This window comes from Nicotiana sylvestris, chromosome 5 (assembly GCF_000393655.2).
Source record: "Nicotiana sylvestris chromosome 5, ASM39365v2, whole genome shotgun sequence".
NCBI classification, from domain to species: Eukaryota; Viridiplantae; Streptophyta; class Magnoliopsida; order Solanales; family Solanaceae; genus Nicotiana; species Nicotiana sylvestris.
Genome location: NC_091061.1, coordinates 123,502,352 through 123,528,053, shown reverse-complemented (window position 1 = coordinate 123,528,053; position 25,702 = coordinate 123,502,352). Strand labels below are relative to the sequence as shown.

General features: G+C 37.6%; 1 protein-coding gene and 1 non-coding gene across 2 annotated transcripts; one reads left to right on the top strand and one right to left on the bottom strand.

The window, feature by feature from the left end:
- Window positions 1-3,234: 3,234 nt before the first annotated feature.
- LOC104236020 (uncharacterized) lies at window positions 3,235-3,852 on the top strand. The gene is made up of 2 exons (XM_009789867.1): window positions 3,235-3,316; window positions 3,389-3,852. Exons 1-2 carry the CDS (start codon window positions 3,235-3,237, stop codon window positions 3,850-3,852), a joined length of 546 nt encoding a protein of 181 aa, XP_009788169.1.
- Window positions 3,853-14,075: 10,223 nt separating this feature from the next.
- Window positions 14,076-15,031, bottom strand: LOC104236015 (uncharacterized). The gene is made up of 2 exons (XR_011407669.1): window positions 14,554-15,031; window positions 14,076-14,453 (listed from the first exon to the last, which is right to left on the bottom strand). It is a non-coding gene; the product is annotated as an uncharacterized protein (transcript).
- Between the last annotated feature and the right edge of the window lie 10,671 nt (window positions 15,032-25,702).

Below are 25,702 nucleotides of genomic sequence, written 5' to 3'. Positions count from 1 at the left end.
TTTTTCCTCAAGAGCATATACTGCCACAAATCTTCTTCCAATGTTTTAACTCTACCTTCTGTTTAAATATCAAATCATACGGCAAAAAGACTCATTCACTAATTTTAAGAAAGTATATAAGAACATAAAAATAATGAAATAGTGTCAGATTGAGGTTCGAACAAAAATAAAGAGAAACATAGAAAAATAAAACTGACCTCAGATTGAAGGTTCGAACAAAACCCAGATAAATATTGTCAAAAAAATTGAAAATGCACATAACCATATAAAAACATAAAAAGAATGAAATACCAAAAATGCAATCACAATAACAACACCAAAGGGTCTTTCAAGAAGAAACTTTCACTTACCCAGAAAAATATATAGTTGAGAGTTCAGTCAAAACTTAGATGACACAAACTGTATGAACTCCTGTAAATATTCAAATGGGTCAAAGAAATTTGAGATGAAATATGAGAATACAAATGTAAAAACATTAAAATAATAATTATTGCTAGCTGCATGCTAAAAATTTTGCCTTCTAGAATCATTATAAAGAACCCAAAATATAAAATGTTCCCTTAATACTTGTTGTATTTGGAAATCCTAAGAAAACCCAACATGCTTTCGTATAACCCAAAAGAAAAATGAAAGTATTTAGAGATTTTAACACATACATGATTTGAGTTTTTGGGTCAGTAACTGGAAGCAGAGAAACGGAGCAGCCAACATAGTTCTTCCTTTGTAGTTGAGAAATGGAGCATCTATATGAGATTCACATTTTATGATTTTAGGGATTTTGATCAGAGTAGGGGAGAGCAGTGAGTTTTAGAAGAAAGAGGGTTTCTAGTGAGGGAACAATAAAATTGAGAAATGGAGAGGAAAGCAAGAATTTTATTTTTTTAAGGTCTTCTGTTGTTTTAATTGTTATGTGCCTCTTTTTTTTAAATTAAAATAACTAAGTAATAGAGTCGACCCAGTCGCTCCAAAAACTATTTAGCGGTGACTCTATTAAAATCGCCACAAAATCCGTGGAGCCAAAATTTTACTTTCGCGGGAATGAAATATTCAGCCTTTAGTTGCATATATCAGAGGCGACCTAATAAAGTTGCAACTAAATATTGTCATTTTGTAGCGACATTTTAAAGTCGCCGCTAAAACTATAACTTTTGTTGCAACGCAATGGGTCGCCACAATATGTCGCCATAATAAGTCCAGTTTCTTGTAGTGAGAGAGAGAGAGAGAGCAGGGATGGGGAAATAGTTGATTCCTATTAAATTCTTAATATAAAAGGATACTCATTAATACTAAATTTTATATAACTGGTAAATTATATATGCCCATGTAATTAAGTTAAAACTTGATTAGGGAAGGTAAATAAGTTTCATATGTAGTATAGATAGGTAAAAATCCCTATTATTTATATTCAGTAGCCGCAAAATCATATAAAATTGTTGCATAGTTTTTATATATAATATACATAAATATTCTATCTATCTATCTATCTATTATATTCAGTAGCCGCAAAATCATATAAAATTGTTGCATAGTTTTTATATATAACATACATAAATATCTATCTATCTATCTATCTATCTATCTATCTATCTATCTATCCATCCATCCATATCGACTATTATTTTGATAGTTGCTATATAATATTTCCATACATCTATATAATATTTTTCCTTATCTAGAATAAAAGCATGTGCATTATGGTTGATGTTTTCGAGACTTGTTGTTCATGGCCCATGCGATGTGTACTTTAGTCTTGGTAATAAAATATTCAGGCTCACTTCCCCCATGATTTCCAAGGTGAAGGAAGGAATTAACTTAATTAATCGATCATCCAACCGCTTAAACTAAAAATGTTGATAGATAGGATTTGATTTATCATCTAACATACAAGGCACCATTTAAACTAAAAATGTTGACAAATAGGGATTGATTTATTGTCTAATATATGGGGCAAGTGAAGATTTTTCGCTAAACTAGGTATTTTATGTATATATTTTCTAGAATTAAAATATTATTTGCTGGTCTCATGCTTCAAATGGTTGAATGATCCACTTGGTTGAATTCCGAGCTTTACCTCGAGGGATAAGGATCATTTCCCAATTAATACATCTTTGGTTGTTTGTGTTACGATACCTAGTTTAAGAGTTCTCATAGTTCAGTAAAAACTGGATAATCAGACTTGACCCGAACAAATTGTACTGAATAACATGAAAATTAAAAAGAGAAAAATCAACGCTTATCGAATTTAATCATGTTTGGTTTTGACATAGTATTTGATATTTTAAGAAATCAAATGTCGATAATACTGAACTGAAATTTTTTAAAACCATACCATCATCTTTAGTTTCACAATTCATGCGGAACAGAAAGTACAGAAAAGAAGAATAACACACTATACTAAAGTATAAACAAAGAGACATATATCATATATTCTTTGGATTGATATAGAATACCGATAACATAAATGTCTACTTGCTTGTTTACTTGCAAATGACTTGACCATGCTTCAACTTATGGAGTTTGTTAAAGGAAAAAATCACCTCGCATAATTTGTGAAACTATGAGTTGATGAAAATCCTCCATTCTCTCGAACTAGGCAAACCTCCTGTTGAACCGTTTTTGAAAGAAATGCACTGAAATTACCAGTAAAATCATAGTGAATATCAAGAAACATTCGTTAAATCCGAAAATTGTTGTAACAATTGAGATATCTTATTTAATGCTTAGTCTTCATAATCAGATAATTAGTTTAAGCAGTTATGTAGTTAAGTACTGTTAGTATTAGTTAGGTAGGTTAGTATTGGTTAGCAGTGCAAGCTGTACAAAAATATATATATATATATATATATATATATATATATATATATATATATATATATATATATATTGTGTATTGTCTCAATAAAGGTTTGAGCTTCATTTCATCAATTTTATTCTCTTTTTTTCTCTCATTCTCTCACACTGAGTTATAGAAGCTTTATTCTTCACCATGGAAGATATGGTTGAGCTCGTTCTCACTGGTTCTCAGTGACAAACTTGACATGGTATCAGAGCGAGGTTAATCCCGCACATCATCTTCCCCTGCATTTTGCTTTTTTGATCTGTCTCCTTGTTCGATTTTATTAGATTTCAAACTTTGCCCTAATTTTAGGGATTTCGTTTATTTGTTAGCGAATTGTTGTCAAAATTTGTGATAATTGAAAATTCCTTTATTTTCTTCACCAATTTCATTCAATCATGGTCGTACTTGACCAAGACGATTTGACTGGAGTGGAAACTACCGCCACTGTTACTGCTACAAGCACAGGAATTGATCCAAGTAATCCTCTATACCTCCACCCATTTGATAATCCAGGAGCTATGCTCGTTTAAGCTGCTTTTGACAGAGTAGGGTACAAGTCTTGGAGGAGAAGTGTATTGAGGGGATTGTCTGTGAAGAACAAACTAGGTTTCATAAGCGGTGAGTGCAAACAACCAGATCCTTCGTCACCACAATTTTGCCAATGGGAGCAATGTGATAATATGGTGACGTCTTGGATCCTAAATTTACTTTATAAGGAAATCGCAGACAGTGTAGAATATGCAAATGATGTTGTTGAACTTTGGAAGGAACTGGAGGATCGCTATAAACAAACTAATGGATCTAGGCTGTATCAAATTCAGAATATAATCAACGACCTTTCTCAAGGTACTCTTGATATTACTACTTACTATACTAAATTGAAGAAACTTTGGGAAGAACTCACTACGTTGAACAAAAGGGCTCAATGCAGTTGTACCTGTAATTATGGTGTAAAAGAGAGTATGTACAAAGCTGAGCAAGATAGGAGACTGATACAGTTCCTTATGGGATAGAATGAGGTGTACATAGTAGTTCGAGGCATCATACTTATAATGAATCCATTACCAAGCCTAGCACCAGCATTTTTACTCCTAGTTCAGGATGAGAAACAAAGAGAGATTAAGCCAATTAGCCATTTGTCTGTTGAGTCAACCTCACTAAACGTGAATGCGTCAGGACGAGGTTCATTTAAGACAAATTTTCCAACAAATAACAATTATAGTGAAATTCCTAGAGCTCGACTCATATGTGAATACTGCAAAAAGCCAAGACATAATAAGGAGAGATGTTACAAGTTTCATGGTTACCCACAGAACAGTCAGAATTCTATTCAGAACTTCACTCCAAGGCACTTCCCAAATGGTCAGAACTATGGCCAAAATTCTAGATACAATAAAGGCAAATGAGTAATTGCAAATGTACAAGGAACTCCCAATGAAACTGTTATCACTAAGGAAAATGAAAGCAGAACACCAAATGATGGAAAGAATGTGAACCTAACTGAAGAACAGTATTGACAACTTGTGAGCTTACTTCAACAATTTCATGTGGGGAATGGAGATGCTGGGAAATCCTCAGGGAATTCACGTTCATCTAGCGCCAATGCTATCAATTTTGCAGGTATGATAGTATGCACTTCTTCCATTGATTTTGGAAAACTTTCATGTAAATGCTTTGAATCCAAAACTGATACATGGATACTAGACTCAGGGGCTTCCAATCACATGACCTTTAATAAATCCTTACTGTCTAATATTAAATTCTTACCTTATCCTCTCCTAGTAGTCCTACATAATGGATACAAAGTCAAAGTATCGGAGATTGGTGATGTTGTTCTCACATAAAAAATAGTACTGTACAAAGTCCTTTTAGTTCTCTCTTTCAAGTTCAACCTTGTGTCTGTCTATTGGTTAACCAAACATCTTAAAGGCATGTCATCATTTACTGATAATACTTGTCTTCTGCAGGCCCCTTCAGTGAAGAGGCATCTGAAGATTGGTAAAGTAAGAGATGGCTTGTACCTGCTTTGCTCCAAGTGTTTGAGATACAACAACTCTTCCACCAAAGCTTCTGATCATTCTTGTGATGTAAATAGTCCTTTTTTGAATAATCTGCAACATCATTCACCTTCATTTGTAAATAAGTCACCTCTGAATCAAATGCAGAACCTTTACCTTTCAACTGTTAATATCTTTACTTTGAATGTTGATGCACCTGGATCTAATTCTTGTTTGTCCAATAATGTGAACATCTTATGGCATAGTAGGCTTGGGCATGTGTCATTTGCAAAAATAAAAGGTATCTCCACTATACCTGTTGAATTTTCCCCCAAGCAACCATTCATATGCACAATCTGCCCCATGGCTAGACAAACTAGACTACCATTTCCCCAAAAAGCCAGTATTTCTTCCAAAGTTTTTGAATTACTCCATGTAGACTTATGGGGACCTTATCATAAACACACTCATGACAAATATAGATACTTCATCACTAAGGTAGATGACTATAATAGAACTATTTGGACTCAATTGTTGGCATGCAAAAGCAATGCCTTACAAACAATCAAGGCCTTTATCTCCTTAGTTGAAAATCAGTTCAAAACCAATGTCAAGTCCATTAGATCTGACAATGGATTGGAGTTTAACAATCTAGAACCCAATGTTTTTTTCAGTCAAAAGGGATTGTCCACCAAAGAACTTGTCCTTATACACCACAACAAAATGGAGTGCTGGAAAGAAAACACAGATATTTGCTTAAAATAGCTAGAGCTGTACTTTCCAATCTAAACTGCCTTTGAAGTATGGGGGGAAGTGTGTTGTAATAGTCACTCACATTATAAACATGTTACTTACTACATATCTCCAAAATAGGTCTCCTTTGAAGTCCTATATGGCAAGAAACCAGACTATGCACAACTAAGAAGCTTTGGTTGCTTGTGCTTTCCTACAACACCTAAGATTCACATCAACAAATTTGAGCCAAGATCAGTTCCACATGTCTTTTTGGGTTACCCTTTGGTGTCAAAGGTTATAAAGTTTTGGATTTGTCAACAAAGAAAATACACATTACCAAAGACATTATCATCCATGAGTTTATCTTTACTTTTGAGATCTGTTCTAAGGCTAAGTCTGTGCCCTTTCCTACATTCTTTGATGCTGTCTCTTCTGATGAACTTGTGACTACTAGCCATGACGATGCCACCAGAATGCCCACTAATGATTCACCACCTAATTCTTCCTATATAACTTCACCTTGTCCAGTTGACTCTATACCCACTTCTCCTCCTTCACTTTGTTCACCTTATGTTTCTCCCTTTTCAATTTCTCTTCTTGACACTTCTGCACCTTCTCCTTCATACTCACCTCCTTCTCTTAGTTGTCCACCAGTGCATCATTCCTATGAACCTTTAAGAAGGTCACAGAGGGAACACAAAATCCTAGATATCTGAAAGACTATGTACACAATGTTAGTAATGCTGATAAACATTATTTTTCTCTCAACACCCTGTTTCTAGTTGTCACCACATAGCCCTTGAATCAATAAATCCTAACAGTCAGGCTTTGGTAAGCAGCATTGCAATGATAGTGAACCATCTTCTTTTGAAGATGCTGCTGTCAGTCCTGCTTGGCAGGCAGCCATAGTCCAAGAGTTTGAGTCACTCTTTGCTAACAACACCTGGAGCCTAGTGCCTCTTCCTCCCAACAAGAAGGCAATAAGTTGTAGATGGGTTTACAAAGTGAAGCACAGATCCGATGGCATAATAGAAAGATTCAAAGCCAGACTAGTTGTAAAAGGTTATACTCAGCAGGAGGGTGTAGCTTCACAGAGACTTTTTCTCCAGTAGTGAAGATGACTACAGTGGGAACACTTATTTCAGTTGAAGTAAATAATAATTGGTCAATGTTCCAATGATGTAAATAATGCTTTCCTTCATGGGGATTTACATGAAGAAGTGTATATGCAAGTTCCACCAGACCTCATGGTGAAAGATCAATCCCTAGTTTGCAAATTGAATAAATCCCCATATGATCTTAAACAGGCTAGTAGACAGTGGTATGCGAAGTTAACTGAGGTCCTGTGTTCCAAAGGTTTCAATCACTTATTGAATGACTATTCATTGTTTTACAAGCAACATGGAGATTTAGTGATTTATGTGACAGTATATGTAGATGATGTCTTAGTCACAGGCACAGATCAGGAGGAAATACACCAGCCGAAAGCTTTCCTTCATGATAAGTTTAAGATAAAGGATTTGGGCAACTTGCACTACCTCTTAGGTCTGGATGTTCTATACAAGCCTGATGGTGTGATTATTTCTCAAAGAAAGTTTGTTCTAGATTTACTGAGAGAGTACAATTGCTTGAAGTACATTGCTTTGAGTTCACCACTCGACCCTAATGAAAAGATAAAGTTCAAGGAGGGCAAACAATTAGATGATCTAACCTTTTACAGAAAGCTAATAGGCAAGTTAAACTTTCTTACTAACACAAGACTGGATATAGCCTTTGGAGTATAACACTTAAGCCAATTCATGCAAAATCCTAGGGAACCTCACTTGAAGGCAGCCTATCACTTGTGAGATATCTCAAGGGTGATCCTACTTTGGGAGTTTTCATGTCCAACACCGGAGGCTGATTTGTTAGAGCCTTTTGTGATTCTGATTGGGTTTCCTGTCCAGACACAAGAAGGTCTGTGAGTGGGTACATTGTTCTGTTGGGAAATAGCCCACTCAGCTGGAAATCTAAAAAGCAGGAGACTGTTTCTCTATCTTCAGCAGAGGCAGAGTACAAGTCCCTTAGAAAAGTGGTTGGTGAACTGGTCTGGTTGAGCAGGCTACTGACTGAGCTAAGAGTTCCTTCTATTCATCCCATTTCAGTATTTTGTAATAATTTGTCAGCCTTACATATAGCTAAGAATCCCGTATTTCATGAGCGTACAAATACATCGAAGTTGATTGCCACTTTGTGAGGAAACAACTGCAAGAAGGTCTTATTTCATTGCATCACAATACAACTGACCATTAACCTACGGATATACTTGCCAACGCTCTAACATGCATCAAACATTCTAGTGTTCCAGACAAGTTGGTAGTGTTTTCACCACTTCCAACTTGAGGGGGGTATTGAGATATCTTATTTAATGCTTTTCATAATCAGATATTTAGTTTAAGCAATTAAGTAATGTTAGTGTTAGTTAGGTCGGTTAGTATTGGTTAACAATGCCAGTTGTACAAATGTATATATATATATACTGCGTATTGTCTCAATAAAGGTTTGGGCTTCATTTCATCAGTTTTATTCTCTTTCTTTCTCTCATTCTCTCTAGAAGCTTCATTCTTCACCATGGCATTGGCAGATATGGTTGAGCTCGTTCTCACCTGTTCTCAGTGACAAACTTGACAGTAACAAAAATTATGAGGGCAATACCCCATTACAGTTTACACAACTAAATACAATGGCTTGATGTAGCTTTTATCTCCCAGTTCCTTTCTCGTGTGGCTTTACCACATGAACATTTTCTGCTTTATATTTCAAGCATCAGAAAGCCTATTTGTATACAATCTGGTCTTTCTTTCTTGCCATTCATCAAATCTCATGCCCCGAAAATGAAACAGCCTTGAACAGCTAATCATTAAAATTCCAATTTAATCATTGGAGTAATTTCCTTAATACAAAAAACACAAGCCCCTAACATGATATCAGAAACACATCAGATAAGTACATTATCTACTGTCCCAACATCCACAAAATTAAGGAGGTATACCCAAACCAAGGAGTCGATAATAAAAATGAATAAATAAGTAGATAATGTACTTTCTCAAATCTATGATACTAAGGAGGCAGTGTTCGATTTGAGATGCAGATTAATGTCGTCTCATCTAATATCCAGTTTAGTTCATCTCCTCCTCAAAGCAAAGGTAACTATCAAGGATGAGTAAAATTTACAATTTTATTAAGTTCTCTGGTTCATCTCCCTGCCATTGCCATCAAGAGTAAAGTCTAAGACTCACGGATAACAGATCAACTATACACTCCATTTAGCCTCAACATGTATACAACAAGAATACTTTATACGGTAAAACGACGTTACAAAGCATAAAACTAATGAAAAGACAAAGATAGGCAGCTTTAAGCTACTATATGTTCTCAAGATTCCCAGTTTCTCTTGAATCAAATATGAGCCTAAAGCTTGATACAAGATCCTCCTATACTGAGAATCGTAGACTATCCAACCTCATCCTCCCAGCAACACGAAAGAATGGCGATAAATGTCGAGCAAAATTTCAAAGTGAAATGCAGGGTAAGGCTGCGTACGATAAACCCTTGTTGTCCGGCCCTTCCCCGGACCCCGCGCATAGCGGGAGCTTAGTGCACCAGGCTACCCTAGGAGGAATGACTAGCGAGAAAGCTGCCTTTTCCCACGTCTTGATAACAATAAATGGCAATAAATCCTTAGCGTGGGAAGAAAGTATGGCTACTAAGGTAGATGAACCCGTTTCCTTCCTAAAGCCAATGAGATGGGCATGCGTGAGGTTACCTGATTGATGAATTCCAGAATGACAAGACAATAGGCAAGCCATTCAAACCTTCTTTCCGGTAAAAATGTTCTCATATGCCCTTGGCCCTCTAGAGCAACTGTGAGCACGTGATTTTTGTTTTTACGCGACAATCACTCCGAAAGAAACAAAATAATAGCAATTGGTCTTGCTGTACATTTTCTGGATTTTTACGTGGCATTTTTTGCTAGTTATTTGTGATCTTGCCCGTGGCTATCTTATTCAAACAAAAAAAAAATATATATGTCGTGTGAACCGTAATCCGTTTATTTAAAAATAAAAATAAAAAGTGTGCATCTTTCATTGTATTTTGTCATTAAGTGTTTAGTATAATTAAATGTTAATCGCGTGATAATTGTTGTTCAATGTTTTATATAGTATTATTTGGCAAATTAATTTAATAAATTAAAGAAAAAAAAAGAAAGGGAGAAGGATTTTCGGACCAGGCCAGTCCAAGTTAAAACAAAACAGGCCCAAAACTGAACCAAATCAAGCCCAAAATCTGTGCTTGCCCCGGTCCAGACTAGCCTACTTCAAGAACTTCCAAACGACACCGTTTTAATCTGGTCTGATCTGGGCCGTTGATTTCAGAATGATCAACGGTCAAGATCACACACCCCGTACCCACGAACAGATCCGACCCGTCTTACCCGAACCAACCCAAACCCTGGCATTTGAAACGACACCGTTTCCCCATCAGGTGAAAGATCTTGGCCTTCCATCTCGCCTCATCCAACGGCTGAAATCAATCCACCCATTCCATATATAAGCTTCCTACCATACCCTGCCCCCTATCCAAGACCCCCGCCTTCGTCCTCATCCCCTTCCCCACGAAACCCTAGCTGCCCCCTTATTCCTCACCATTAATCCCGGCGGCATGAACGCCGGTGGCCTTCACCTTAACACCCTAGGACCACCTTGACACCCTGAACATGAATCCACCAACCGTTCAACTCGAATCCCATCCCACCTTCTCGAATCTTCATTTGAAGATTCGAGTCAAAACTCGACTTACACCGATGCACCCCAGTTCCGTACCAGATAGTCCCCGGACCTCCCTCGTGACCAAACCATGTTTGGTTTGGTCCGAATCTAACCATGGAAACCCAAATCCCAAATCTACCATCTATGAACCCTAGAAACCCCAAGCCCGGTCTGTGTCTGTTTGAGCCGAGTGATTAGGGTCTAATGGACCTTAATCGAAGTGTTTCTCATTTGAGAAACACTTCGATTAAAGTCCGTTCAACCTCAAGAAGGGTCTGTGCAAATCCGACCTAAGATTTCCTGATTTTTCGGAGGTTTAAGGTGAGTTTGTTCTTTCCTTTTTCTTTATTCAGTTCATGTGTTGATTAAAGGTCTGTCCATTGGCAAAATGTCTTGTTTAATTTGTGTTTTGAATTTTACCAACTGTGTCCTGTCCACCTTGCCTGAACCTCTGTGTTTGATTGAGTCCTTCTTTTATTTTCACTGATAATGTGTATATGTGTATGTGCTGTGCAATCAATTGAACCTCAAATTTGACCGATTAACAGATTCCCCAGTACAGTTTTGCTTAATCAGTACGATTCGAGTCATGTGTTCGATACTGTTAGACATCTGATCATGGTTCCAATTGTACATGTTATGATTAGTATAGTCGAGTCGACATATGTTGTCAATTAGTTTTAGCTGTCTGAACAATAACAAATTGACCTGCTTCTGTTAAGCATTACCTGAATCAATTAGGAACTGAGTTTAGTTACCTATAGTTGTTAATTTGAATCAGAAATGTAAAAGGAATGTTTTTGTTTAGTTACAGTGTGAATTGGAGGGCATGTGCATTGGTGCACAACATGTGCATAAAGGCCCCTTTGGATTAAAATAGTTTGACAGCACATGCTGTCAGATTACATTCTGCTGCCCATATTCTGCTTTAGTTCAGAAATAATAAACCTTACTCAAAAGGTAAGTCTGCCAGGGAATATCATGGGGGTGTGTTTTTATTTAAATACTAAGTGGAAACTGAAAAGAAGATAGCACATGGGAGGGGTTTTCTGATTGATAAACAGGCTGTTAAAGGTTTGAGTTTTAGGCTTATAAGAGGGGGATACACATTAAGACACATGCACAGATACACATAGGGGACTGGATTGATTTTGAGAACTAAATTTTGAAAAAAAGAGAAGACAGACAGATTTAGGGGAGACTGAAAGTTGACACTAAATTTCAGAAGAAGAGAGAAATAGAGAGGACATACAGATACACATTGAGAGAGGCATAACACAGAAAAATAGGAATTGCATTTCCATCGTTGTCTTGATTCTCACGGGTCTGGATTTGCCTGTTCCACACTAATTTCTTCTGAGTCCTGATTGAGGTTACTGGTTGTGTGTAGCATTAGTTCATTTCTGGATTTGTTCTGCCTAAACTCTGATTCCACACTATTGGGTATTTGCTTCATTCTGCCATTTTTCCATCGGCTCTAACTGCATCTTGCACTGGGATTTGTTTTATTGGTTACCTGCTGTTACTGCTGCTGCATTTGTTGCCATTGTTACTCTGCTGACTTCTCTACTTCTTCAATTGTAAAACACTTCCAGGTACACAACTTCTGAAACCATATGTTGTTGAAAGTTTGAAGTTTGAAGCAGAAATAAAGAAACGAACGTCTGTTTACTTTACAATACTTGTGTTCAAAATAGGTCGAATGTTAGTTTGGCCTGTATTTGTTTAATTTCAAACTGCAAATACTCTGTATGAATTAACGTACATTCTGATTTGAGATGAACTATTAGATAGCATTTGTTTGTTAGATCAGACGTGTTTAACGCATACAACCATTAGGTTTTGTTTTAGTTATGACATTATAACATAGAATCATAGCAAGCATCTGTATGTATTTTTGTCTAGATCTCTGAACTGTCAAATCTGTTATATTTGGTCCCATTTGATTTCAAGATAAGTGTACCCCAAACTAATTCTCATACGGCATTACGTTAACAGGGTGATAATGTATGTCAACCCTCTTGTTAGATTACTTGTTCCTATATAGGTTCGATATGGGCTTCAATATAGATTCATTGTTTCGAAATAATGCGATGACTTTTAAGGAAAACTAATAGGCATTTTCGAATCCAGTTAGTAGTAGTTTTCTTAATAAATGGCCGGTTTCATTTATCAAGCCTAAATAAGTTAATTTTAAAATTCAAACTTGAGGGTCGTTTAATGTAAATTTAGTATGTGTTATTAGTTTGCTTGCAATCTCCCTTATCAAATTAACAAAGCTTATTCACTCTTTGAAGACAAGGCATGAAATAATTCTCACCTCATAAACAACCAATTAGGTAATCAAGCAAAATTCGGATCCGTCAAACATAGTAGAGATTTAGTATGTTAGTTGCTTAAACAAGTAAGTTTGGTATCTTTCTCTTTTATTTTTAGAGACAAATGTAATAGAAATGTAGTCGCTTTAGGATATCCTTTAAAAGGTAATGGGACGAGCCTCGTCAAATAAAGACACACATCGCGGGGCCCTCAAAAACCGCTTTTAATAAATACATAAGTTTTGGGATGGACTGTCTAGAAAAGTTCACTCCTTCCCCAAAGATAATAACGCGTTAGGCCCTTTAGGCGCGACTTAATTAAATTACATTCTTAAACTCGGGTGCACATTGATGTGACCCGAATCCAAATCTCAACGGAGTCGAAATGTATTAATAACTACAGGTGCATTGATTGCGACGTGGTTCGAGATGCATTTTCACGACGTTGCAATTCTATAAAAATAAATGATAATAATAAAAACGGTTTTAAACTTAATAAAAGCACATAAGTCACAACATGTATTTAAATCAGATATTTAGCCATTATAACAATTTAAGCGACCGTGCTAGAACCACGGGATTCGAGGGTGCCTAACACCTTCCCTCGGGTCAACAGAATTCCTTACTTAGAATTTCTGGTTCGCAGACTTCATTTGGAAAAGTCGAAAATTTCCTCGATTTGGGATTCAAGATAAACCGGTGACTTGGACACCAAAAACCAAACCTTTCCCAAGTGGCGACTCTGAATTAAATAAATAATCCCATTTCGAATATTGTCACTTAAATTGGAAAAACTCCCTCGCGCATTTAACCCTTCGGGGCGGGGCGCGCAAAAAGGAGGTGTGACAGCAACTATATTATATTTTAAAGGTTTTGGATCACCTTTTTTTTATAATTCCGAGTCAGCTTGCGCATACCTCGACTAATTCCACCGGATACCTGCTACCTCCTACCCGCAATAGGTACCAAGTAACTCTATCCACCAAGGCTTGGACATATGGGAAGAAATCACCTAGTGTGTTTGTCCATGCTGAAATTTGAACCGGAGACCTCAGGTTCTCAACCCACTTCATTGACCACTAGGTCACACCCTTGGATGTAGTTTTGGATCACTTTAGTTATTGGCGTTCAGTATTACATGTTCATATTCTTTCACATGGTATAAGAACCAAGCTTTATTAAGCTCAGTTTCAGTAAATACGCACTAATTTGCACATTTTAACTCCAAAACTGGGTTCTATGAAAGCCATTACCTCTAGAAAGGATTACCTTAATACAAGGAAAAAGCAGAAACTTTAGAAACTACAGTCACACTCGGATGAATGCCATTCTAAATAATGAAGAAAACCAAGGATCGACAAGAAGAAAGATCCCTATATAATGACCAAGTATCACTTCTCAATCAAGCCCATCAAATGATTTACTGGTTGTGTACTTTATACAGCATTCAAATAAAGCCGGTGAAGTTAAAACGCTAATGCAAAATGAGAAAAGGAGAAACCCTAAGAGAACCGAAAAGAGTCAAAAGATTCCAAATTCTGTAGAAGAACAATAATCGTTCAGACAAATCATCAAACACGTAGCATACAACTTTCTCACACTTTCTCCTCCCGAATGAAGTCCTCAGAATTCGCCGCTTGAGTATCACCATTGTCGCTAATCACAGGTGAGTCAATACGTTGAGGCGTTTGTTGTTGAGAATTCATGAGCTGCTCCATATCCCGCATTCTGGTCCTCACAACGCTGGCCACTAAAACTGCAAGAAAGAAGAAAATTGAATATTGGCCAAAAGGGTATTAAGACCTAAATAAAAATGAAAAAAAGAACTCGAGAAATGGAGAAGAGGGGTATTATACTGCCAGCAGTTCCAATGGCCCAAAGCCAGAGGATCTTCACTCCAGGTCCTCTGTCTTTCCACATTTTCCTGCTACCTCTGTTGTTGTACTCTCTGTTGGTTCCAGTACAGTGGCACACGATTTTCCGCTTTGCCCGATGCTCAGCTCGGGTAAAATAAAAAGGGGCGGGTCGGATCGGCCCGCTAAGGACTTTGGTTAAATTTATTTTTTCTTTTCTTGAAAAATATAATTTCAGGTGTGATGAGCCAATGAAGAGGCTAGAGAGAGAAATAAATGAAGAAATAACTGGTGAGATTGAAACCATATATTTACGTGATGCTAGAGGTGTTACATCCTATTAGGGGTGTTCAAAACCGATCCGAAAATCGAATCGAAACCGAAGCTTAATGGCTTATTGGTATCAGGTTAACAGTTTAACGGACGGAGAACAGATTGAATTTTTTTATTAACGGCTTATCGGTTTGGGGGCGAATTATTCAATTTTCTTAACGGATAATCCGTTAACCCGTTAAGAATATATATATATATATATATAATTTATTTTATCCATATATATATTAAATATCAAAAACCCTTCCACTTCCAGAAATTGCACTGTTGAAGATCCATTCGGAGATTGCACTGTTGAAGAACTTGAAGAATGACAACATCACAGTACTATATCATGTCTGGAAAGACAATGAACATAACATCCTTAATTTTATAACTGAGGAATGTGCCTCTGGTAATTTGAGGGATTATACGAAGAAGCATCGTCATGTTTCGATTAAGGCATTGAAGAAGTGGTCTAGACAAATACTACAGGGCTTGAATTATCTACACACTCATGACCCTTGTGTTATTCATAGAGATCTCAATTGCAGTAACATCTTTAGCAATGGCAATGTTGGAAAGGTAATGAATCAACTCATTCAGTTTATCTTCCGTTAATGTAGCATATAATGTACAATGTGTTCTGCTTTTTTCTCCAACACATGACACACTACATCATTTTTATGTAGGCATTAACAGACATGTATATCTGAACTCAATGTGTAATTTCGATTTCTAAATTTATATGCTAGGCTGCTAGCAAAAAATTAATGCACGCAATATAAATTGAATTAGGCCGATAAACCGCCCCATAACCGCTCAATAAGAGCTAAACCGATACCAATCCGCCCGATATCTTATCGGGTGGCTAGCAAATTAATATATTTAAAAGCCGATAAGCAGCCCTACAGCCTATAGTTCACCCAATTTGTTTACTAAACTTACTCAAGAGAAATCGAGAAATTGTGTTAAGATTTAGTTTTGGTCTATAATTAAAAATAAATTTTGGAAAAGGACTAGTGAACTGAAGAATGTCTATAATTGAATTAGTTTTGAGAAATCTTTTGGAGAATAGCTGTGTTCATCTTTTTTAAACACCTATCTTTGGCTATCTTTTATTCCTGGAGAACATTCAATTTGATTCAAATTGACGTAGCTCTTATATATTTGAGAAAATAATGCATAAATTTTTTTCTAAAACATTAAAAGTGACCATACCATTATATATTTTGTGCATTAAATGGAGATTATGGTCAGTTAACACTCATATAGTTGGATGGAACTCCTCCCTATTTTTCTCAAAGTTTTTACTTGGATGGGAGACGCTTGTTATATTTTAAAACTAATGGTTTAGAAATATTTAGTTAAAGTAAGATTCTAACCATGCTTAGAATAAAGATATTCCATGTTTGCTCCCTAAAAATTTGGCAATCTCATAATTCTAGCTACACTCTTCTCATTGATAAATCTATTATTTTTCAAAGTTCTAACCTTTCTATTGGCTATATATTCCACTTTATCCCTTCTCTGGACTATATATTTCACCTGTTAGGAAAAATTTAAGTATCAATAATGCATGGAATCAAATTTTCTAAAGTGTAAATTAATATGACAGTATTTAAAATTTGGAAAATTTGTCGTTGGTCTAACCGAATACAAAAAATTGTACACAAACTCCATAAGCTATATTATTTTGTCAATATCTTGATTATTGGCATCACTAATTACCGTTAATATCAATCAGATCCACGAGAAACAGATGAAAAAACACAATACAATGTCAATCATTTGGTATCAAATGTGCATCACGACCTGCATCTTACTAGCCAATACCAATGTTAGAATCGGGAACCCGGGTAGTGCAAAATTTAGCCAAACAATGTTATAATGACAATAACAAAGATAATGTCAGTTGATAATAATGGTAATTAAAGCAGATAAAGAGAACACCAATTTAACGTGGTTCGGTCAGTGCGACCTACGTCCACAAGCGGAGAGGAGCAATTTTACTATAACAATAAGAGTACAAAAGAGAGTACAAAATTAGAGTAAAAACTCTAATTAATCCCAAATATCCCAAGAGAATAATCTCACAAGATCACTCCAAAGAAGGGTTCACACAAGTATTTCCCGACACTCAACTCTCTTACAAAATAATCTTAATTACTAAAGGAGGAGGAGAAGAAACAAAAAATGAATAATCCAAATCTTGTTGGTGTACTTCAAATGAGCCAGAATCGGCTCAATTTATAACCAAAGGAATTGGATTTGCTTGGTTATAACTTGACCAGCAAATCTCAATTCTAATGGTTTCAAATTGGCCACCAAGGCCTCTTACAACAAGGCCAAAACAAGGCCACGTTATTACAAATCTCCACCTTGGTCTGATTTTGGCTATTATAGTAAATTTGCTTCACCTTCTCCGCAAAAGCCTCAGTGGGCAAAATCATTCTTTATAAATGCCAATCAAGTTCACGCAAAGCTTGAACTTGACAACTGGAAGAGGTTTCGTGAACATAGCAGCAGGATTGTCTCTAGTGTTGATCTTCTAAACAGAAACTTTTCCATCAGCAATGGTTTCCCGGATAAAATGGTACTTGATATCAATATGCTTCGTTCTCTCATGATACATTTGGTCTTTAGTCAAGTGAATGACATTTTGACTATCACAAAAAATGATAATACCACCTTGGTGTAAACTGAGTTCAGCAAAGAGACCCTTCAACCATAAGGCTTCTTTGATAGCCTCGGTCACTGCCATATATTCTGTTTCGGTAGTAGATAAAGCTACTACATATTGTAATATAGCTTTCCAACTGATAGCACAACAACCAATGCAAAATACATAGCCTGTCAATGATCTTCTTTTATCAAGATCACATGCATAATCTGAGTCTACAAAACCAACCAAAGTGTTAGTATTTTTTCCAAACTCTAAACATGTGTTTGAAGTACCTTGCAAGTAGCTGAGAATCTATTTTACAGCCTGCCAATGTGCTTTACCAGGGCAAGCCATATATCAGATTACCACACTCACTGCTTGTGAAATACCTGGACGTGTACAAACCATAGCATACATAATACTGTCGACTATACTGGAATAAGGTACCTGTGCCATATACCTCTCTTCTTCCTCTGACTACGGGGATTGAGCAGCTGATAACTTAAAATGAGCAGCAAGAGGGGTACTCACTGGTTTAGCATCTTTCATGCCAAACCTATCCAAGACTTTCTCCAAGTTCTTCTTCTGGGTCAGGAATAGCCTGTTGGCTCCTCGATCACTTTTGATCTCCATGCCAAGGATTTTCTTAGCTACTCTCAAATTTTTCATTTCAAATTTACTTTTCAATTGACTTTTCAAATTGTGAATTTTTATCAAATCCTTAGCAGCAATGAGCATGTCATCAACATATAATAATAATAAGTACACAAATGAACTATCATTCAACTTCCAGAAGTAAACACAACTATCATACATGCTTCTTGAATAACCATGACCCAACATAAATGAATCAAACCTATTATACCATTGTCTTGGAGACTGCTTTAATCTGTATAAGGATTTCTTTAACAAGCAAACATGATCTTCTTTTCCTTCAATTTAAAATCCTTCGGGTTGATGCATGTATATTTATTCCTCAAGTTCACCATGTAAGAAAGCTGTCTTAACATCAAGCTATTTTAATTCCAAATCATACATGGCAACTAAGGCAAGAAAAATACGAATAGAGCTATGTTTAACAACATGTGAGAAAATATCATTAAAATCAACTCCTTGTACCTGACTATAGACCTTTGCAACTAATCGTGCCTTATAACTCGCATCTTCAACCCCTGGAATGCCATCTTTTTTCTTGAAGACCCATTTGCAACCAACAATTCTTTTTCCTGATGGCGGCTTCACAAGAGACCAAGTACCATTCTTGTGGAGAGACTCAATTTCTTCATTCATTGCCATCAACCACTTGGTTGAGTCAGCACCAGAAATTGCTTCTGAATATTTTGATGGTTCTCCAATTTCTTCAGTTTCCTGTGAAACTAAAAAAGCAAATGCAACATAATCTTCAAATCTTAGTGGTTGTTTACTTTCTCTTCTTGGTCTATGTTTGGCTATAGAATACTCCTCTTCTTCTGGATCAACTTCAGAAGTCTCAACTTCAGGAATTTTAGCTTCTCGCTCAACTTCAGGAGTTTCAATTGTATTTTGCTCTAAAGTTGATGAACTTGGCTCAAAAGGAATGCCAATTTTAACCTCCACCTGCTTCTTTATACTCTTCCCTTTATTTGTATTATAAGAACTAGAAGACTCTTTTCTGGAATGTAACATAGACGATTCATCAAGTTACATCTATGCTAATTATGAATTTTGGTGCCATGGGATCAGGATACCATAGTCGGTATCCTTTCACCCCAGATGCATACCCAAGGAAAATTCACTTTTTAGCCCTTGGCTCTAATTTTCCTTCATTTACATGCATGTATGCAGGGCAACCAAATATCTTTAAATCATAATAATTAGTAGGAGTACCTGACCACATTTCTTCTGGAGTCTTAAAGTTTAAGGGTGCAGAAGGAGCACGGTTGACAATATAACTGTCACGACCCAAACCCGGACCCGGTCGTGATGGCGCCTCTCGTGAAGACAAGGCCAGTCGACACTTCCCATTTTCAAATTTTATTAACTATTAAGCATTTAGAAACAGCCGAAACATGATAAAGTAATCCAAAGTAGCAGATAATATCATAAATACGCGAAAGAACAACACAATACAGCCATAATCGGGGTGTCACTAGTCATGAGCATCTATAAAACCTAATACAAGTCTGAAGAGTCTACAACTATTACAAATGTCTAATAAGAGATAGAAATGATAAAGAAAGAGAAACACGGGACTGTGGACGTCAAGTAGCTACCTCGTGAACTCCGAATGTCCATCGGGAGCTCTCAACTCGCACTGGCAGGATCAGCAATGCCTGAATCTGCACACGAGATGCAGGGAGTAAAGTGATTACTCCAACTCAGTGAGTAACAAATGTAAATAAAGACTGAAAGCAAGAAATCACGTAAGGCACAAGGCATTCTATAATGAAGCAGTAAAACACATAGAAGTTCGCCCCTCGGGCACAATTCAACAAATCCGCCCCTCGGGCAACATCTCAGAACAGTACCAGCCCCTCGGGCTATCACATAGAACAATACCAGCCCCTCGGGCTCAATCTCACATCACAATGGGTACCTGCTCTTACTGGGGGTGTGCAAACTCCTGGAGGGCCCCCTTAGAGCCCAAACGTAATATCAAGCCACCTCGTGGCATCATCACTAGGACCTCGGCCTCATATCAATCAAGCCACCTCGTGGCAGACATATCTCAGTCCCTCGGCCTCATAATCAGTATCAAATGTTTCCTCAAAACATAGGCCCTCGGCCTTACTCAGTCAAAAATCTCACAAGCCACTCGAGCTATAGTAAAATAGTGTTTCTCAGCCCAAAACATCATTTAAAAATATCATTTAAGTATTAAAACTGAGTAAACATGACTGAGTACTAAAATAGTGGAAAATAACGTGACTGAGTTCAAGTATATAGTCAAAACAGTGAGAAAATATCAATAAAAATCCCCGAAGAGTTCAAATAGTTGGCACGAAGCCCAAATATGACATCCAGCCCAAATAATGATGATAGCAAATAGATTCCAGTCAAATACGTGGTAAAATCATCAATCGGGACATGCCAAGTCACAATCCCCAATAGTTCACGACCCCACGCTCATCACCAAACATGTGTCTCACCTCAATATAGCACTACGATGTGCAATCCGGGGTTTCAAATCCTCAAAACATCATTTACAATCATTACTCACCTCGAACCGGCTAAATCTCTAGCTCGCGATGCCTTTGCCCCTTGAATCGGCCTCCACGCGCATCGAATCTATCCAAAATCAGAACGAGGACGTCAAAATATGCTAAGGGAACAAAGCCCAAGTGAAAACAATCAATAAAGGGCACAAATCCCGAAATTACCAAAACCCGACCCCCGGGCCCATGTCTCAAAATTCAGAAATTTTCACACCAATAGATTCATTATCTCCCCATGAGTTCATACATACCAAGAACATCAAAATCCATCCACAAATGGCCCTACAAATCCCAAGTGTTTGGTCTCCAATTTCAAGCCCTAGCTCTTAAATTTTTAGGCTTAGATTTCATGATTTTCTAGGTGGAATTCACATAATAATCGAGTTTTAAGTCCAAGAATCTTACCTCCCAACGATTCCCCTTGAATCCATCTTCAATCTCCTTCAAAAATCTCCCAAAATGACCAACTATGGAGGAAATAAACTCAATCCTCGCGGACAAGACGAATTTAAAAACCTTCTGCCCAGGCCCAATTTCCTTTTTCGCGAACGCGGCCAAAGCCTTGCATTCACGAAGCACAAATTTACTTTGACCAATTTTTCTCCTACGCGAACGCGACCCTACCATCACGAACGCGATACTTCAGCCTCTCAAACCTACGCAAATGTGACAATGCCTCTCACGAACGCGATGCATACTAACCCGGCTGACCCAATTCTTCTACGCGAACGCGAAGGCCAAAATTCCACTGACTCTTCGCGAACGCGAGGGTCCACTCACGAATGCGAAGAGTAAAAACCTGCAACAGCTGAACCTGCAATTTCTGCAATTTTCTTAACTCCAAAATGATCCGTTCAACCCCTCGAAACTCACCCGAGGCCCCCGGGACCTCAACCAAAGGCACCAACATACCCTAAAACCTTATTCAAACTTGTTCCAATCACCAAAACATCTCAAACAACATCAAATCATCCAACACACATCGGATTCAAACCAAACTTTCTAAAATCTTCCAAATTACGCTTTTGATAAAAAACCTAACCAAACCATGTCCGAATGACTTGAAATTTTGCACACACATCCCAAATGACCCAACAAAGCTATTGCAACTCTCAGAATTCCATTCCGACCCCTATATCAAAATCTCGCCTACCAACCGGAAATCGCCAAAATAACAACTTTACCAATTCAAGCCTAATTCTACTCCGAACCTCCAAAACGCATTCCGATTACACTCCTAAGTCACAAATCACCTCCCGAAGCTATCCGAACCATCGAAATTCACATCCGAGCCCTCTAACACATAAGTCAACATCCGGTTAACTTTTTCAACTTAAACTTCCTTAAATAAGTGTCTCAAACCTTACCAAATTCCTTCCGTATTCGATTCGACCAACCCGATATAATATAACATGGATAAACAAATCATAAAGAAACAGAAATGGGGAAAACATAGCGGTAACTCATGAGACGACTGGCCGGGTCGTCACAATAACAAGCTGTAGAGATAGCTTCTGCCCAAAAGGCGTTTGTCAACCCAACATTTGAAATCATGCAACGAGCCCTTTCCAATAGAGTTCTATTCATCCTTTCTGCCACACCATTTTGCTGAGGCGTCATTCTCACAGTACGGTATCGAGCAATTCCTTCTTGCAAAATTCATTGAATTCATCATTAGAAAATTCCAAGCCATTATCTGTTCTAAGCCGCTTAACTTGTTTTCATGTCTGCTTCTCAATCAAAACTTCCCATTGTTTGAAAGTTAAGAAAACATCACTTTTATTTTTTAGGAAATAAACCCAAACTTTACTTGAATAATCATCAATGAAAGTTAACATATACCTGGCACCACCTTTTGACGGGGTACGTGAAGGACCCCAAAGATCTGAATGAATGTAATCTAAAGTACCTTTTGTTTTATGAATTGCTAGAGATTTGAAGCTGACTCTTTTCTGTTTCCCGAACACACAGTGTTCACAGTACTCCATATTTTCGGTACTTTAGCCATACAATAGACCTCTTTTGCTGAGGATGGAAATATCCTTTTCACTCATATGCCTCAATAGCATATGCCACAATTTAGTGATGTCAGAATCTGATTTATCTGATGTTGAAACTGCAACAACACCTGTAACAGTAGATCCCAATAGAGTATACAACGTACCAGATCTGCGTGCTTTCATGATCACAAGAGCACCATGAGAAACTTTTAAAACTCCACCTTCACCTGTGTACTTGCACCCAAGAGCTTCTGGTCACGACCCCAACCCCGGTCATGATGGCGCCCAACACACTGCTAGGCAAGCCCGACCATTCAACAACATTATCCCAAATTTTTATTCAGATTATAGATAAATATCATAGAGAATTTACTAAGTCATTTCATTCAAGTGTATAATTAATAATAAAATCTACGGAAATTCAATTAAAATACTACACCATAGCCCAACAGAATCCGGTGTCATGAATATGAGCCTCTAATACAGAATATCCACCTATTACAAGTCTGTCTAGGAAAAATACGGAATAAAAGATAGAGATAGATGGGAGAGATCAAGGCTGCGAACGCCATGCAGCTACCTCGATACTCCCGGATACTGCTGCTCAGCTAAACAAATCCTCACTCAGCCTGTAGTGTACCTGGATCTGCACACAAAGCGCAGGGAGTAATGTGAGTACTCCAACCCAGTGAGTAATAAACATAAATAAAGGCTGAGAATAAGAAATCATGAAAAAATATAAAGTAAACTATAACTGGAAGTTTAGAACAACAAATAGTGAAACAACAAGTCAATTAAGTCAGAGTACTAAATACTGAGACAGGTATAACAGATAAAAACAAATGCATGAGTGCAATGCAATGCATATGATGGTACACTCTAGTACCCACTGTGGTGTGCAGCCCGAGCCATCCATTTATTTATCGTCGATGACGCTCACTGGGTGTGTGTGCAGACTCCGGAGGGGCTCCTACAGCCCAAGCGCAATATCAAGCCATCTCGTGGCATCAAATCTAGGCCCTCGGCCTCATATCAATCTCAGTATAATCAACCAGGCTCTCGGCCTCAATATCAATGTACTCAACTAGGCTCTCGGCCTCAATATCAATGTAATACTGCTGCGGCGCGCATCCCGATCCATGCTCAGTCCAGAAACCATCATAAGCCCCTTGGGCATTTGTAAAACAGTAGTTCTCAGCCCGAAATATCATTTAAAAATACCATTAAAGTTTTCAAATCTTAGAAAGATGGCTGAGTTTGCAAAACAGTATTTAAAAACCTTGGACTGAGATCAAATGATATGCATGTATGCGAAAACAGTGATGTCAATCCCTGAATGATTCAAATAATTGGCAAGAAGCCCAAATGTAACAGTTAAATCCAAGTAAGGATGATTCTCAATTTAGTTCAAGTAGAAAACATGGTAAAAATAAATCTCGGGACGGACCAAGTCACAATCCCCAATGGTGCTCTACCCCACACCCGTTATCCGGCATGCAAGTCACCTCAATATAGCGTTACGATGTGAAATTCCAGGGTTTCAAACCCTCAGGACATCATTTACATCAATTACTCACCTCGAACTGGCTAAAACTCTAGCCCGCGATGCCTTTGCCCCTCAAATTGGCCTCCACGCGCGTCGAATCTATTTAAAATCAGAACGAATACGTCACAATATGCTAAGGGAACAAGGCCCAAGCAAAAACAATCGAAAAGCACCAAAAATCTCGAAACTAGCAAAACCCGAGCCCCGGTCCCACTTCTCGAAACTCAGAAATTTTTACATCAATTGGTTCCTTATCTCCCAACGAGTTCAACCATACCAATTTTACCAAAATCCGACATCAACTCGACCCTCAAATCTTCAAATTAAACCAAGAGGATTTTCAAGATTTTACCAACTAAAATCACAAATTAAATGTTAAAACCAACGATGGATTCGAGTAATCTAACCAAAAATTGAGTTAAGAAAACTTACCCTGATGTTTTTCTTGAAAATCTCTCGAAAAATTGCCTCACCCGAGCTCCCCCAACTCTATTTTTGTCAAAAATGGCCAAAAATCCCGTTTTATAACATTTTTCCGATTCGGGCGCCACAGGTGGCGCCGAGCGCTGCCTGTGGCGCTAGTTCCAGTAGCCAAAATAAATCCCGGCGCCATGGATGGCGCCCCGCGCTACCCTGGGCGCTGGCGATGGGAAATTATTTTTCCCCGACACGAAAAAGGGGCATAACTCTCTCATGCGATGTCCGAATTGGATGATTCTTTTTGCTATGGCTCCGAAATTTCTATACGGATCTAATGTTTCAATAAAAACTGAATTTGGAGCTCATTTGCATAATGGGATACCACTTACTCTTGAAGAACGACATCAAAACATTCTTGAAATGCCCAAGTTAAACTCCAATAACCATCCAAACTCCACCCGAGGCCCTCGGAACCTCAATAAAATATATCAACAAGTCCTAAAATATCATGTGGACTTACTCGGAGTTTCAAATCATGCCAAGCTACGTCGAAACTACAATTCACACCTCAATTCGGACTTATGAGTTTTAAACTTTTCCTTTTACAAAGCGCATGCCAAAACGTATAAAATGAATTCGGAATGACTTCAAATTTTGCATACAAATTCCAAATAACATAATGAAGCTAAAGCAACTCTCGGAATTCCATTCCGACCCCCGGATCAAAATCTCACCTATCAACCGGAAATCGCCAAAATACTAACTTCGCCAATTCAAGCCTAATTCTACACCGGACCTCCAAAACCACTTCTGATCACACTCCTAAGTCACAAATCACCTCCCGAAGCTAACTGAATCATCGGAACTCACATCAGAGCCCTCTAACTCATAAGTCAACGTCCGGTTGACTTTTTCAACTTAAGCCTTCTTAAAAGAGACTAAGTTTCTCAATTCCTTTCAAAACCTTTCCGAATCAACTCGTTCACACCCACCACTGATAATTAAGCATAAAGAA